Source organism: Cornus florida, unplaced genomic scaffold (genome assembly GCF_030987335.1).
Source record: "Cornus florida cultivar Cherokee Brave unplaced genomic scaffold, ASM3098733v1 CherokeeBrave_3.0.0_Hap2_Chr05, whole genome shotgun sequence".
NCBI classification, from domain to species: domain Eukaryota; kingdom Viridiplantae; phylum Streptophyta; class Magnoliopsida; order Cornales; family Cornaceae; genus Cornus; species Cornus florida.
In genome coordinates this window covers 107,518,412-107,535,689 of record NW_026775575.1, presented here as the reverse complement: position 1 = coordinate 107,535,689, position 17,278 = coordinate 107,518,412, and the positions used below count along the sequence as shown (strand labels likewise).

The following is a 17,278-nucleotide window of genomic DNA, read 5'->3' as shown; positions in this document are numbered from 1 at the left end:
CACATATCAGTACAAGCGACCACCAACCGCATCATTCAGCAATCATTACACTCAACAACTTCAAGATGATTAAACAATGAATCTCCTAATGACTACATAATCATGACTCACCAAAATAATAAAACGTATTATCATGTACCCAGGTCACAAATCCTCAAAAACACAATCTTCAATAGTCAATGGTTGTATCACAACCCCTTTGTCGGATATTTGATCCTCCCTAATACACCTCGTCACCCAAGACAAATCATCCAAATCCATACTACCACACCGACACAACGCGCAAAACCGTGCTCTCACCGTCACTAACAAGTTGGAACAATCATTGACCTTTGACCCGACATCGTGCTAAAGATGGACTAACTTAGGCGAAATGGTTGGCCAGGCCATTCTCATCATCGATCCAATCTCAACACAGACGTCGTTCCTTTTCTTATGTCCAAACCTCAAACACAACCCGATATAGTTCTCAAAGCAACCACGAAATTCACTCTCTAAACTATCCATCGCTCTACATAACCTCAACAACTATACAGTCACATATCAGCTCTAAAAATCCCAATTGCACATTAATCACACAACCCCTAACAAGCTAGAAACAATATGGCGTCAAACGTCACAAACATCAACTAGCATAAAAGATCTCTAATCTCCTCATAACACCCATACCAGGTAAACGACTCTATGTCATCATTCAGTTCAATTCTTACCTCTTCAGAACACTCAATACGACCGTCTCATGCCTGAAATCTCAAAACCACAGTTAACCATTCCTATTATTCTTCAATGAAACCCCAAATCACTTTCTAGCTGCATAACACCCAAACGATACTAACACTTGTCCTCAAGATACTGGTCAAATCAAACATCTATAGAAACACCCGAGACATGATTCACATCACATTACCTAACCATCCTCAAACTTACAATTCACGGAGCATCCCTAGCCATCACCGGTTGTACCAGACACCGAAAACACAATACCTATTCGGCATCTTGTACCGTCAAAACCACTCTCAAAACATGCATTACAAAAACCAAAGACTACACCCCCCTTGGTGGGAGTGAGTCAACCCATACAACCAAACATTTACCAATGAACCCCAACAGCCTAACAACCCACATACAGGTCCGTCAATCCGCGGTTGCACACAACTTCCAGATAGAGGACAAGACATAAGACAAACGACGTCCTCACCAAGACCAGAACAAACGGAAAGGGTAACAAACCCCACCCCTATAAGAGTCCGATGACTCACACCTAAATGCACCCGACAACCTGTCACACGCTACTCATCGTTCGTCCAACCATGGACACACAGTCTCACTTGAGATTAAATAAACTTCCTATGCACAAGGAGGAGAACCAACTTGGAAACATATAAAAGACCACGAACACCAATCTAAACGACCTCACCACTAACGGATCGTCCTACACAATCAACACAGAAACCTCGCACACACTTCTCCGCAACACTATACTAACCGAAACCAATCAGATAAAAGCACCAACACCCTCAACGTATTAACACTAGGAACCATCACTGCACGTTGGATACCGCGTCCCATCCTACCCAATAATCTCCCAATGAGAAACTTTATGAAATACAACGTCACGTGATCACTTGTTCCACCTCTACCCTTTAAAGGCGACACTACCTCGATCACTGTGCACACAAGACTCGTGACCTCAATCACAACGACCCACTGACTCTTCAAAAGAAAAAGATGCCTATTTGGCAACACCACTCTTACTGGCTCTAAGGACTAAACTATCCACAATCACCTCAATTGGTGCGCAATCCCATCACCTACCTAACAACATACAACAAACAACTCATAATCTCTACGTTACATTCGAATCACACCTTAAACCGTTCTACTTCTCAACACTAATCATCACATTATAACACCTTCACTGCCACTCATTTAAGACAACGATTCAAACCTATCATCCCATGAGACCATCAAGCCATTGCCAAGCGATTCTTCTTTCAATATCTTGAAGATAACACGATAACAACAATAGAATGAGCACCACTCTCAGTACTTCCCACAACGACCACTATTTACCACTTGAAAAGAACATCCATATGGCAAGGCCATGCCGACAAATCCTCAAAATTAAAATGAGCATAAAAATCCAAAATGCTCAACACCCAACTATCTCCTTAAAACCATTAACGACGCAATCAATCACCACTTTCTTCCCGAATACTGAAGTCACCCCAAAATTGACTTACTCTCCAATGCAGGAACCTCAAGTACTAATACCCCTATGATCATCCTTCCCAAAATAACTACACAACTCCAATCTTTTGGAAACAACGAGCCTCCATTAATCAACCGCTCATTCAAAAGTGATACCAACCCAACACGAAACACACACATTACTTATGATACCCGACACCATAGTCAATAACCCATTACAAGAAAATAAAAATCCTACGCGGCAACGCTGCAGGAACAATCCTTAAGAGGGATAACAAATATGTAATGTTTCCAATTTTCGTCATTTTTCTTTTTCGAGTTTTCCGTTGTTGCAAGGGCATTTTTGTCTTTTTCTCGTTCTACGTGTCGGACATCGTGGGGTGTGCTGGGTGTGTCCGAGAGTTGAGTGATACATTTCCTTGAGTTCAGGACTCTTTGAAATGCATCGGTTACCATTTCGGCATTTTTTTTATTCGTTTTTCAGGCCGGACGGTCTCGGGTGGGACACACTACCGGGGTTGCTGCGTATAGGGATTTTAGTTGAGCCAATTTGCATCTCATGCATTTTATTTAAGGTGTTTTATATGGTATTTGTATGGTTGTGTGCATATATGTATAAGTTGTGATAAAAAAATTAAATGAAAAAGGTTTTTCAATAGTGGTGGGACCCACCACTAACACTTATGTATGGCTTAGAGACCATTTTGGTCTCTCACTTTCTCTCTTCCCGTAACCCCTCTCTTTCTCTCACTTTTCTTCTACTTTTATCTTTCTTTTGATTTTGAACTTCAAAGTTTGATTACTTCCTCAATTCTTGGAAATTTTGGGTGCCGTTTGCGGCAAATCGAAGAGCTCGGCGAAATCTTCAAGTTGATGTAAGCAATTGCAACTTTGGTGCATCCTAGGAATTTTGAAAATTAGGGCTTTGATTTGGAGTTTTGGGGGTTTTCATATCCATTGAGGTAGGGGTGCTCTAATGCATAATTTTTTTTACTTTTATGAGTTTTATAACTTAAATTGATGTCTAGCATGTTCAATTAGTATAAATTCTTGTAAAATTTGCTTAAATGATAGGTATGGACTATATGTGACTAATTGTTTGTTGTTTTATAATATTTAAACATGCTTACATGAAGTTAAATCCATGTCTTCTATGTTTGTTATGCAAAGTTGATGTTAAATGAGAAATTTAATTATGTAGATTAGAAAATTGCTTTATATAGCATGTGTGAGAGTTTTATGGTGGAATTGATGAATTGAAGTATGAAACATTCCATGCATTCATTGGGATAGAAAAAGGGGGAAAATGTCTTTAAAACAAGTGAAATTGTTTTGGAAAAAGTTTTTTAAAAGTGTTTGCGAAAACCCGAACGCCTAGGAGAAGCCTAGTGGTCTGTGGTGTTAGTGTAGTCTAGAGGGGAGTATGGTTGAGCTAACCAGGCCGGATGCGACGCCTTGGAGGTGCCTTGTGGTCGTGGATGGTTAGCCAATCCTCCTTTCGTGACGCCTTGGAGGTGCCTTGGGTCGGAGTACACTAACGGTTTGAAAGTTGAAACGGAAATGTTTCGGATATGGGGAGCGAAATTTGCATGACATTACACTTCAGTAGAATATATGGTGTCTATGTGTTTGGATGACCATTGTTATATACTTGTCACTGTAGTTGTTGTCATGTACCCATATGTTATGATCCCATTTTCTTTACCTATTCCTTACGTGGATTCACGGGGTCATAAGAAGTGTGTATTAGACACTTCCTACTGAGCGTTTAGCTCACCCCATTATTTTAATATTTTCAGGTTCGGGAAAAGAAGTGGCGGACGACCATCCACTACAGCTTTAGCTTAGATTAGGAGAATGTATATTTTGCTACCTTTTGTATTAGAACTCATTTTGTAAGATGTTGACCCAAATGTACCATTTCACAGCATGTGAAATATTCAGGTTCATTTTGTATATGGCCATTGTGGAGTTGTAATTATACTTATTTACACTAAATCATTTTTCATGTAACGTGTTGTAAATTATGTTAATATTGTTGTTGTTGTTAATGTATTAGATGTTAAAATGTATTCAAATATGTACGTGGGTATGGTGTTTAGGATGATTGGTTATCAATGTTGGTGTATCTCGGACAGTGAAAAATTTTGAGTTTGGATAACCCACAACCGGTCAACGTAAAATTCCCACACGTCGACCGGATAACCTGAACCAGTAGACGTGTAGCCTCCCACACGTCGACTGGTATCTTGGCAGTAGCTATTTCACTGTGCATGACCTGAACCAGTCGACATGTAGCCTCCCATATGTCGACCGGTATCTTGGCAGTGGGCAATGTCACTGTGCGTGACCCAAACCACTTGACGTGTAATACGTACACATCGACCAGTTCCTGTTCCATACATTTTTTGTTTAGTTTCCCTAATTATCTTTTTATTCAAAGTTACGAGTATTTATTTTAGGACCCAATAAAATTCAATAATTATTTTTTTTTTATCACAGAAAAGACTAAATTGCCCCGAACTCTATTTTATTTATTAAGTGACATAAGTAAATGCCCTTTGAATCTCATACTGTTAGACTTGTGGCAAATGATCATTTTGTCCTTGTTGGGTTTTAATATACAAATTTAACGTGAAAGGACCATATTAACCTTGGATGACTTTGGGTCGGATAAAGATCCATTTAACGATCCGGACTTAGTGGATTTGGGTCGTTACAAGACACCACGCCAAATGGTCAACCACACAAACTACACTCTACGACAACTACAAAACAGTGGTCACTTATTCGTATCTAACTGGACACTCAAGTCATACCTATAACTGACCTATCTGACCAAACAAAAGGGTACACAACTCCTACGCCCCTAACACAATCATTCTCCAACCAATCGCTATAACTACCATACAACTCAACGGAATGTCCACATCGATTTCATTTAAGTTATGTGCCTGCAGCTAGCCCAGTGTGGTAGCCTCCTGGTGCCACCTGTATAAGCTCACGCACACCCGCCCACAGGGCCACAAAACAAAAAAAAATGAAATAGAACAGGCCACCAAGCTCAAGAGGTCACTCCTCATCCTAGCTCAACACAATCTGTGACCAACACTCTATGGTCACCAAACAACATCACATTAAGCTTCTGCCTTCCTCACTGGAAATCAAAACAAAAGGTGCAACCTACTCATCTCGTCACTAACTCAAAGTCAACCTCAACTCTTATTCCTAAGACGGCAATCTAAAAGACAAACTCTCAACCTTAACATCAGTGAACTTCTAAGTAAAAATCCAAATACAAATCTTATTCAACCCGTACAACACCTGAACCTTACAAGCCATACACTACATACCACCTCACGTCCTTTGACATCTAATCAACTTTGTTTACATGAAAGGGTCCCATGACTCACACACCATACTCTACTAACCCATCATCCCAAGAGTTCACTCACTACACCAAGAAAACACAACACAAACTCTCGCCCGTTCAAGCGTTCAAGAAAATAAGAACTTCCGTCCCGGAAGACACCTAAGATCAAACCCTATCACCGTTACCAGTCTCTAGGGAAAGGACTCCTAATGGAACCTTGTCATTTTAGTATGCTTTAAAAATTTAACCATGGAATTAATCTCATAAATATTGTCACTTATCATTAAATACTTAAGCATGCTTTAATTCAATAAATAATTAACACCTAAACAGATAAGTAAGTAAATAATTAGGCATGTATTTCAAAAAAATTAAACACTTAGCACATAAGCATATAAACATGCAATTTCACTTCCCATGCAATCCTAGGTAGGCCTCTACTCGTCATCCTAATGGTATTCGAACCATTTCTCTAATACCATCTTTGTCACAACCCTAAACTGATATCATTTATAAAAAAAAAAAATTTCGGCATAACCTTTGCTAAAAAGAGGCCTACAACAACCTGTTAAACAAAAAAATTCAATGCAATGGCCTTTCTTGGCCTATCCAACCTGACCCAACACACAATACAAAAAAAATTATAATACATTCCCTAATACCACAACATCAACAACCTCCCCAAATTAGCCCATCATCGTCATTCCATTCAACTTAAGCATTTACATAGTCTCGCTTTCCTTCAAAATACCAACAAAAGTTATGATTTATAATACATGACATTGGCTTGCAAAAATGAATACACGACATTCTAGTTTTGAAATTATACAAAAAAAAAAAAAAAAAAAAATGGGCTAAGATATAAAAGATAACAAAATACAACTCTTAATCTTCTTCAAGCTTACAGGGGATTGTCATCCGCCATTTCTTTTCCGAGTCCTGAAAAATGTTAAATAATGGGATGAGCAAAAAGCTCGATAGGTGGTACCTAAGACGTACCTCTTGTGACCCCGTGAACCCAAATAATGAATAGGACAATAGGGAGAAGGTTCACGCTAAACCGGGGAAAATACAATGTAAATCTGCAAGCTCAGTAGGTGGTACCTAGGATTGGCTATTGTCCCTGACCTTTGGTACCTCCGCAGCGTCATTTGGGGCCCAAATAGCTCAACCACGCTAAGACAATCTCTCTAATTCCCTCTAGGCTATATTAACACACCAGCCCTTTGATGACTCCGCGGCGACCGGGTTTTCTCAAAACCGTTTCATCAAATTCTCCCCAAAAATCCCCTTTTTCAATCTTATCAAATCATTGTACCATTTTCATGCTCATGCTATGAATGCATATCACATGCCCTTTTAATACTATGAAAATTAAGAGAATTATTATCACACAATTAACATACTTCCACATAAAATTTTCAATAAATTATTAAGCATCATAGGCATGGAAAAATTAACATATTAAGCATACTTTACAATAATTCTAAGAAAATTTTCATAAGCTTCCATATATCATTTCTAGCAATTTTGTCGACACAATAACATAAAGAAATTACAATAATTCTAAGAAAATTTCCATAAGCTTCCATGTATCATTTTTAGCAATTTTGTCAACACAATAACATAAAGAAATTAATAATGAAACATGATTTTCATACAAATCAACAATTACACATATAATCATGAACTTTATACCCACAATAAAATCATTCTAGAGGTAATTAATTTCAATTAAGCATGTTGGCATCAAATAATAAGAATTGACTCACAAATGAACAGGGAAATGCAAATTAGAGACCCCTACCTCAATTTTATGCAAAACCCCCCCATTTTTTTTCACCTTAAACCCTATGATTTCGAATTTCCTATGGTACACCATGGAATTGCTCCTATCAATTTATAGGTCTCACCGTGAGCTTCAATTTGCCGCAAACGGCACTTATAAATACCAAAAATTGAGAGAGGAATTAAGGATTGAAGCCTTGAAGTGAAAAAAAAAAAAAAAAAAAAAAAAAAAAAAAAAATTGAAAGCTGAGAGTACCAGAGAGCAGCGGGAGAGAAAGAGAGAAATGAGACTAGAGATGGTTTCTTGACCATTAAAAATAAAGGAAGGGTGGCCCCACCATTTTTTTTTTTTTTATTTTCTCTTTTTCTTTTACTTTAATTTACACCACGCATAAACATATATACACATGCACACATAATAATTTACAATCACATAAAATATATTAAATAAAATGTCTGGAATGCTAATGGACCCGATAAAAATTTCCGTATGCAAAAATTCCGGTAGCGGGTCCCACACTGGACCGTCCGGTCCGAAAAATTAAAAAATGCCAAAATAATCACCCCTACATTTCAAAGAGTCCTGAACTCAATGAAATGTCCCAAACAATTCTAGGACATAACCGGCACACTTCACAGTGTCCGGTACGCAAAATGACAAAAAACGAAAATGTTCTTGCGACTACAAAAATTCTGAAAAAATAAAAAATAGTGAAAATCGAAAACATCACATCACCGTCCCAAACATGACACATATTGATTTTGTTTATAGTTTTTCTAATCTTGATTTAATACCACTAACTCAAATCTCCTAAATGAAGATTAAGTGACTTATTGCTTATCTATTAAACTCAATTACTAAATGTTATCATAATTTCAGTTTTTATTGCAAAAAAAAATAATAATAATAATATAAAAAAATTGCTTTGGTTTTACTGTAAGTTGTTCACTTCTAGATGACACTATTTTTTAAGGAGAGAGAAATCAAAGCATGATAACACTATTTTTGAAGGACAGAGAAATCAAACCTTGTTATATTTCTATAGTGAGGCTAAAAGAGGGAGCAAAGTGAGAGGTTCGCTAACAAACAGTGCGTAGAGAAAATATGTAGAAGGACAAATATGTAATTTCAGTTATTGAAGAGAAAAGAATGGATCGAGATTGTATGTTTTGCCACCTAGAATCTTGTATCTAATATTTTTCAGGCATAAACATCAAATTAGATGGTTGTGCTTTCATAACTTTGGAGAACATATATATCTTAAATCAAATAGATTCAACCTATATGCATATCAAAAACTCAGATCATACCATCTAAAGCCTATTAGTTATAATGTAATTGTTCTCAAATTAATGGAAAACAAAACGCTGAAACTCAATTTTGCATGCCAAAGGAGCCCAAAAATATACTAGAATTAAACCATAAAAGAGTTGCAACAACATACCCTTACCAAAAAAAAAAACACATACATACATACATCACACCGGCCGTGAACACAAACTTGCCGGTACAAAACTACAAAGATGACACTCTCATCTCATGAAATCTTAAAAAAAGAAAAAAAAAAAAAAAAAAACATTAAACATTACCAAACACTCCCGTTTATTCCACATCACTTCAAACCAAAAACTGCCACTACCAAAATCACCACCATTTAACCAGAGATTTCGATGGGCTTAGTCTCAGGTTTATTCACCTCTTCTTTGGGGACAACCACAGTGAGCACACCATTCTCCATGGTGGCCTTGATCTGATCCATCTTTACATTTTCCGGCAGCCTGAACCGACGGATGAAATTGCCGGTGCTCCTCTCAACGCGGTGCCACTTGTCGTTCTTCTCCTCATGCTCTACTTTCCTCTCTCCGCTGATCTGAAGAACCCTTCCATCTTCCACCTCCACTTTCACTTCCTCCTTCTTCAGCCCGGGAAGATCAGCCTTGAAAACGTGAGCTTCTGGAGTCTCCTTCCAGTCGACGCGGGCGTTCACAATAGCAGAGGCATCACGCGCCGCCGCGTTGTGGACGTTGGCTACTGCGCCCGAAAAGCCTTCGAAGGGGTCCCAAATGTCGAGAGAGAAGGGATCGAAGACGTTGCTTCGCCGGCCACCACCGAAGATGCTTGGAATGAGCGCCATTTCTGAACAAACAAAGTTTTTTTTTCTTGAAAGAAGAGATATTTTAGGGAGAAGTAAAGTGATTTGGATGAGTGTATATGATGAAAGTGGGTGTAGTTGAGGAGGATATATAGAAGGAAGAGGATGAGTGGAGTACAATCTGATGGAGTCTAGTACTTTCTCGGTTCTTCTAACCCACTTTTCTTCTTCTGTAACCTTCTACAACTTTCCTTCTTTTGTCCATTTCAAAACATGGGCCTTTGGAATGGAAAAAAATGGCCCAATACTCTTTTTGATGATAACATTAGTCCATGTACCCCGGCCCCAAATGCGAGGTACAGACTATATATACTCCGTTTGGTAACTGCTTTTATTTCGCGAAAGTGTAATGTAACAAAATAAAACACGAAAACATGGTTGGTAAGATTTGTTTGCTACCATTTGAATAGAATCAAAATATTTCCGAAAAAGAGGCCCACAGAAGTACCAAATTGGTGTTTCTTGTTGCTTCCACACTGTAGCGATGAATAGTAAAAAAAAACCTCTTGAATAACCCTTTTAACTAGCCATTTTATTTTAAAACTTGAAACACTTTATTACTATATGTTATCAAATATGCTTCCAAATAACATTGAACACCCTTTAAAACAAAAATATTGCACGAAATGAAAACAGTTAACAAATAGGCCCTTAATGTTCCAATTTATCAATTGGAACAATTGGAACTAAGGGCATGACGAGAGTTTTTATTTGTGTTTTGAATTTTTTTTTTTCTCCAACAAAGAAAAAGAGCAAGTGTAGTATTATTAATCTCCATTAGTTAAAAAATTGCTGTTCTACTAATTCCAGGTACAGCATCTTTCGAAGTGAACTTGAACCCCCTCGATCTTCAACCTTATTAGAAAGGTTGAAGAGGCAACACTAGAACCAATGTCTGCTCAAAGTTAAATGAGGTAGTTTTTGCTATGAGCCTGTCGCATTGAACAGCTGATAATTGCAGCTAACATATTTCTTAATATCAAGCAAGACAATTTTTAGAGGTCAACCATATCACTCAAAACACATATTAATCGTCTATGCTATATAATTGATAAAATTACAACCATCAAAAATTACAGTGCTCTGTCTTGTATATTGAGCTAATCAATCTGTGTTTCTGTAATTAAGAACCAATGTCTGCTCGTGTGAGAAGAATTGGTCTAAGAATTAAACAGGCAAACAATTCCGCATGAGCTCTCAGTCCCAGATCATCACCACCGCAATCACTCCAATGCCCAACGAAACAGCCAAAAACTTGTAATGTGGAGCATCGACCAACGACAACTTCTGGGGTGTGTAACCCTTAGATAGCAGATGGTTTATGGACACATAGATGAACACACCACAAGCTAGACCCATTGATATGGCGTAAATCCAGTCTGCCACAGCACCCTGAGTTGTGGAGTCTATTATGATTCCAATGGCCACACCGATTGGACTTGAAATGGCAAATGCAAAGGAATAGGCTGCACATGATAAGAGGGGACGGTCTGGAATCATCCTGAGGAGAGCTATTCCCATTGCAATGGCTGCAAATATCTTGTGCAGACAGACTGTCCAGAGAGCTTTCCAAGCATCGGCTTTTGTCTCTGCGACTCCAATCGCAATGCCCTCAAAAACAGAGTGGAAACACAAGGCAACAATCAACAGGATGCTATCTCCAAGTGAACTAGCAGTTGCAAGCGGGACTTTTTGAAGATGACCATCTGTGTTTTCATGGAACTATAAAGCAAATAAATAGGAACTCGGGTTTAGTTACATCACAAGTACTTCCCAAAATATTAACTCTGACAAATTAGGAGTGAACGAATCAGAATCAACAAACCTGCAACTGTGATTGTGAAGTCCTCTCATCGGGATTGCTTTTACCATTCTGAACACCTCCTGTACCAATGAGAATGTATATCAAGTAATCTTTTGGACAATCAAACAGTGTCACGTCCTTTTTTGAACTAAACATAACATGTCTTGAATGTTTTAAGTTCCTATTTCAAGACCTTGTTAAAGCAATTCAATTAACTTTAGCCAATTTCTTCTGTCAAAACAGCTTATAGGTTACATCTTTATGCTCATCTATAATTGAGACTTCTTCTTAATTCAATATTACTTATGTTAAAATTAGAACAGCCACTAACCAATAAGAAGAAGGGTTAAGAAAAAAATAAGAAGAGAAAGAGAAACCTTCAACTGAATAGACTGCATTGATTGTTTTTCCAAGATAAACAATCTATACTACAGTACAAGGCTATGTTTACTCACCAGTCAAAAAACACTATAAGACATAGCCCATTAAGCTGGCAGAATCAAGTTACCTAATCGAAGACATTCAAAAAACAAGGAACTTAGTATGTTCTACAACTTTGCAAGCATGGCTTTTCGTAGTCATTGTGTCGCACCTACACCTACTACTGTTTCTCACTTTAGTAATGAAAGAGGCTATAAAGAGGGCGCTCTTACCGAGCTCCTCAGTCTCTTGGTCCAACGGCCATGAGAACACAAGACCAGTGAAAGCACCCTTACGAGTTATGATGGACTTGGTCTTTAATAAGAAGCCAAATTATCCAACTTAAAATACAACTACCATCGTATAAACTTATAATCTAGAAGCAAAGAAAAATAGTGAAACACACAATCAAGTGCCCGACATTTCCTCCCTTGAAACCAAAATCCCTAGGCTTTGTTTGGTGGCTGAGAGAACATATGCAAGGAAAAAAAGATTATAATTGTACCCCAGAAACCAAAACAACCCAACTGAACATAAAGCAACTGCAGGTATAATTTTGATTTAAATCTCCAGTGCTTAACAGAACCAAAGCACTTGGACAAATAATTCTCTTTTCTTTTCCTCTGTTTTTATCACCAATCAGACAGCATGTATTAGTACTATATTCATAAAAAATAATAATAAAATCCTAAAATGCTATTAAAGCACTTGAGAGATGAAAAAAAAAAAAAAAAAGAAAGGGCAAATTTTAAACCAGCTGCATGCCTGTATATGAACACCTATATAAATATATAAACTTGAAAAAGAACCCTTAAAGCACAAACTTGAAGCTTGACATCAACGTTAGATCCAATCTTCTGCTTACCATAAACATAAGAAATGACACAATCAGCAAGCATAGTGAGCAAAAAGCCACCACTCGCCAACATGAAAGCAAATGGATACGCTTTACTGGTCAAATCCCCAAAAGTTTCGTTCGAATCACTCAGGAAATGCATCAAAGCTGTACCCAAGAACACTCCGCCGGCGAATTGCGTCCCGACCACCAGAAACCCCTCATTCCATTTCATGAAGTACGGCGATATACCTCCAATGAAGGTTCCGACAAACACGAGAATTAAACACCATATCTTTACCAGAATTAATGGCCTTGATCGGAGGTTGGAGTTGTTGGAAGACGATGAGTCATCATGGGCATCGCCGCCGAGGCGGAAAGGATGAGAAAGAGGAATAGAGAGAGGAAAAGAAGAGGTCTTGCCATTGGAATTGAAGAGGGAGGGATGAGCCATTTGAAGGAACTATTAGGATTTTAAATAGGATTAGGTGATGAATGTCGAATGATTTTGGCACTGTTTTAATTGTACTACAAAGGGAGAGAGAGTACTGCAAAGACGGCAGAAGACGGCAGAATAGAGAGAGAGAGAGAGATAGTACTGCAAAGAAGACAAAATTAGAAAAGTGTACTAACATATAACAACGGGTTTGAGGTGAAGTACTAAGAAATGAGTATTTTTAAATACTCATTTCTTTTAACAATCATTGGAATAATATTAGTTTTCATTTATTATTCACATCAGTTGCTTTGATTACTTGTTTCTGATGAAAACAAATCACTGCTGGCACATTTAATTTATTTGGGAAATTGTACTTTAAATTTATCACAAAACTGTGGTATCCCATACCATTCAAATTTCAAAAGGTATTTTTACAATGGATTCAATTATGATATTAGAATTTTGATTTATGAAAATTTATCCTTTATTCCATTATCATCCTTGTCTTTGTCTCATATGAATATTATTCATTATTTTCCTATTATAAACCATCCTCCTGCCATTTTTAAGAAACAATATACATAGCTACTATCAAATGAATGATGTCAATTTATTTTATTAAATAGTTGGAAAAGAAAATTCAATTTCTTTAAGCTGTTAAAATTAATTTGATAAATTTATGTTATTGAAATGATTTCTGAAGAAATCTCAATTTAAAAGCACACATTGGGTTTCACTGTTCAATCTAGCAACAGAACTTCTGATCTCATTTACTAATGAAGTTAACTAAGATGTACGCGGTTTTGCTGTGATTCGTGTGAGGAGGCTGTTTCGAACCTATGACCTTCAGATCACACTAAAATAATCTTACCGTTGCGCCAAAACCCGCCCTCTCTTGCTATGGAATCTTAATTATTAATTAATGTTCACACATTTATTTCTTGCTATCGACCGCATCTACCTATCCCCCTATTCAGATCACCAGAGAACAATACTAGCTTTTAGTTGAGGGGTAGAACTTCAGTAAAACAGAACTGATGATCAAGCATTGCTCCCAGAAATTAACAGCCTTTGATCTTTGCACTCTTCATCATTCCCAACCAGTGAACAACTCATGTTTAACATATTTTGGGGATAGACGTACCTACAAGAAAACCCCCGAGTGGGCCCACTGAATTCACTTCAACTTTACATTCACGCTGGGATAGACAAAAGCAATACATTCACATTGGCTGAGGGAGACCTTCCACTCATGCAATAAGGTTTGCAGATATTGATCTACAAAATAGCTCCCAAGAAATATCAACTTTTCCTGCTTTACACAACATTTCAGTGATGCAATTAAAGATACCGATCCTTGGTTCAACCCATTATTTTCAAGAGTTCAAAACAATAGCACTCGCTTTACAAAGCAATTGTTCTTGCAAAGCCCATCTAAGAATTCGTTATACGTCCACATATTCGGTGTCAGGTCATGAATCTGCTTTTCACCAAAATGTTTTGAGCATTACCCTACTTTACCTTCCAATATAGACCAGTTAATAAGCTATTTGATTGGCAATAATGTAGGCAAATAAAGCCCCATTGCTTCCTCTATCCTCCCACTCTTGCAATACCCATAGATCAACAAATTTTAACTAATAAAATCATTTTCATGGCACTTCTATTTGTTGCCACGAAAACAAACAACTCTCCCTATCATCATGACACTACCCTCCAAACAAAAAAGACTATATTTAAAAAGAAATTGGGTTCCTCACATCTCTGAATTGTCAATTCTACTAGGTATTTGTTTTCTTAAATCTCTCCATCCTTGCAAATTGCATTTATCAACAATTATCCTAGGATAAATGTCTTGAGCCCCATTTCATTGAAGAACCCTTTGGCCACTTCCAGCTTACCCAGATGCCAGAAACCATGAATCAGCTTGGCCAAGTTCTTCTGTCAAATCAGCTCATAGGTACATCTTTATGTCATCAGAAACTGAGACCTTCTTCTCAATTCAGTATTTCCTAGATTAAAATTAGAACAACCACTAACTATTAAGAAGGGAAAGAAAAACGTCAACTGAATAGCACTGCATAGATTATTTTTTCATGATAAACAATCTATACTACAGTACAAGGCTATGTCTATCAGAAGTCAAAAAAACAAAACATGACATAGCCACTAAGCTGAAAATTTTAATATCTTGTGGAAAACATTTAAAACAGTTTTAGTAATGCTCAAAGAAGGGGAGAGAAAGAAAAACAAGGAACTAAGTATGTTCTCCAACTTTGCAAACAAGGCTTTTTGTTGTTGTAGAGTTGCACAATAATAACAAGCTAATAACTTTCTCACTTTAGTAATGGGAAAATCACACTCTACACAAATGGCTGATCCAGAGCACAAGCACAAATTAAGAAAAGGAAGAAGCTGCCGCCGGTGAAGACGAAGACACCGGAGCACCAATGGACCTGATCATCGAGCGAGTCAACTCTCAAATCCCTCTTCCCTCTGTCAATTCTATAAAGACTACCCAAGACCCATCTTCTTTACTTTCTCTCTCTAGGAACCTCTATAACTCTTCCTCCTCCCCCGATGCTCTTCGCTACACTTTTTCTCTAACCATCTTCTCCAGAGGCTTCGCATCTGGATTTGACAACAACGATGTCGTGGTGATCAGCGGGGCCAAGGCTATGCCTAGGGGGCCTCTAATATATCTCTATATGTTGTTGATACATATGATAGTTTCCAATTTTCTTATTTATGTTGTTTAATTGATTTCACAACTAACAGTCAGACCTAATTTTTCTATTTCATGCCTGTTATTGGAGTTCTTATATATTGGGTTTATGCATTATTTTGTGTTTTTGATGAATTCGAAAGATACTGGACTTTCTATTAGTTGAAGTTTATGTATGTGTACATATGCATAGAAAGTCAGCGGTATATTTTAGTCATCAAAGACCCAACCAGTTATAGTGGAGAAGATGAGGGTATTTTGGAAATTTTAATTTATTCAATACACCACACCAGCAAAATCCATCATTGACTAGCGTTAACTGTGACGGAACGAAAGGTTTTAGTTTCGTTTTCAGGGAAGGTCCGTGTAATTTCTGAAACCACAGAGGAAGTCCCTGTAATTAACCCAATTTATAATCAAGTGGAGAAAAATAATGGTACACGGATCACAATCAAGTGCCCCAACAGTTCTTGCCTTAGAAAACTAAAAACCATAGGCTCAGTTTGGCGGCTGAGATAATATTTGCAAGGAAAAACAGATTTTAATTGTAGCCCAGAAACCAAAACAACCCAACTGTACCTAATCCAAGTATCCAACTACAGGTATAATTTGGATATAAATCTTCAGTATATAACATAAACCAAAGCATTTGGACATATAATTCTATTTTCTTTTCTTTTGTTTTTATCACCAACCAAACAGAATGTATTACTATATTCTTTAAAAAAAAAAATGTTAAAAGCACCTCACTTGAGAGAATAATAGAGATGCAAAAAAAATTGGTTAATTTTTAAAAAGCTGCATATGTATATATATCAACACATATACTCCGTATAATTTAAATAAAGAAAATTTAAAAAGAAACATTTTAAAGCACAAACCTTGAAGCTCGACATCGCCATTAGATTCAGTCCCCTGTTTTCCATAAACATAAGAAATGGCAGAATCGGCGAGCATAGTGAGCAAATAGCCAGCACACGCCAACATGAAAGCAAATGGATACTGTTTACTGGTCAAATCCGCAAACGTTTCGTTCGAATCGCTCAGGAAATGCATCAAAGCCGTGCCCAAGAACACTCCGCCGGCAAATTGCGTCCCGACCACCAGAAACCCCTCGTTCCATTTCATGAAGTAGGGTGATATACCTCCGATGAAGGTTCCGACAAATACTAGAATCAAACACCATAACTTCACCAGAATTAACGGTCTCGATCGCAGGTTCGGCTTATCGGAAGACAAAGACGAGTCGGCGTCTTCGTCGTCGGCGTGGCCGCCGTGGGCGGAGGCGGAGATGAGGAGAATGAGGAAAAGAGAGAGGAAAAGAAGAGATCGAGCCATTGGAATTAAAGAGGGAGGGGTGAGCCATTTGAAGGAATTTGTATGGTTTTAAATAGGATTAAGTATTGAATGATTTTGGCAATGTTTGAATTGTTGTACTAGAGAGAGAGAGGGTACTGAAAGACAACGAGATTAGGAGAGGAAGAGAGAGAGTGTGTGTACTGCAAAGACGACGAAAATAGAAAAGTGTAC

General features: G+C 37.6%; 2 protein-coding genes across 2 annotated transcripts; both read right to left on the bottom strand.

Annotated features, from left to right (window-relative positions):
- Positions 1-8,766: 8,766 nt before the first annotated feature.
- Positions 8,767-9,626, bottom strand: LOC132308360 (17.5 kDa class I heat shock protein-like). The gene has a single exon (XM_059806421.1). The coding sequence runs from the start codon at positions 9,505-9,507 to the stop codon at positions 9,028-9,030; it is 480 nt and encodes a 159-aa protein (XP_059662404.1). The 5' UTR covers positions 9,508-9,626; the 3' UTR covers positions 8,767-9,027.
- A 910-nt stretch (positions 9,627-10,536) lies between these two features.
- On the bottom strand, positions 10,537-17,214 carry LOC132308359 (zinc transporter 11). The gene is made up of 3 exons (XM_059806420.1): positions 16,630-17,214; positions 11,351-11,409; positions 10,537-11,247 (listed from the first exon to the last, which is right to left on the bottom strand). The coding sequence occupies exons 1-3, from the start codon at positions 17,084-17,086 to the stop codon at positions 10,723-10,725; spliced, it is 1,041 nt and encodes a 346-aa protein (XP_059662403.1). The 5' UTR covers positions 17,087-17,214; the 3' UTR covers positions 10,537-10,722.
- Between the last annotated feature and the right edge of the window lie 64 nt (positions 17,215-17,278).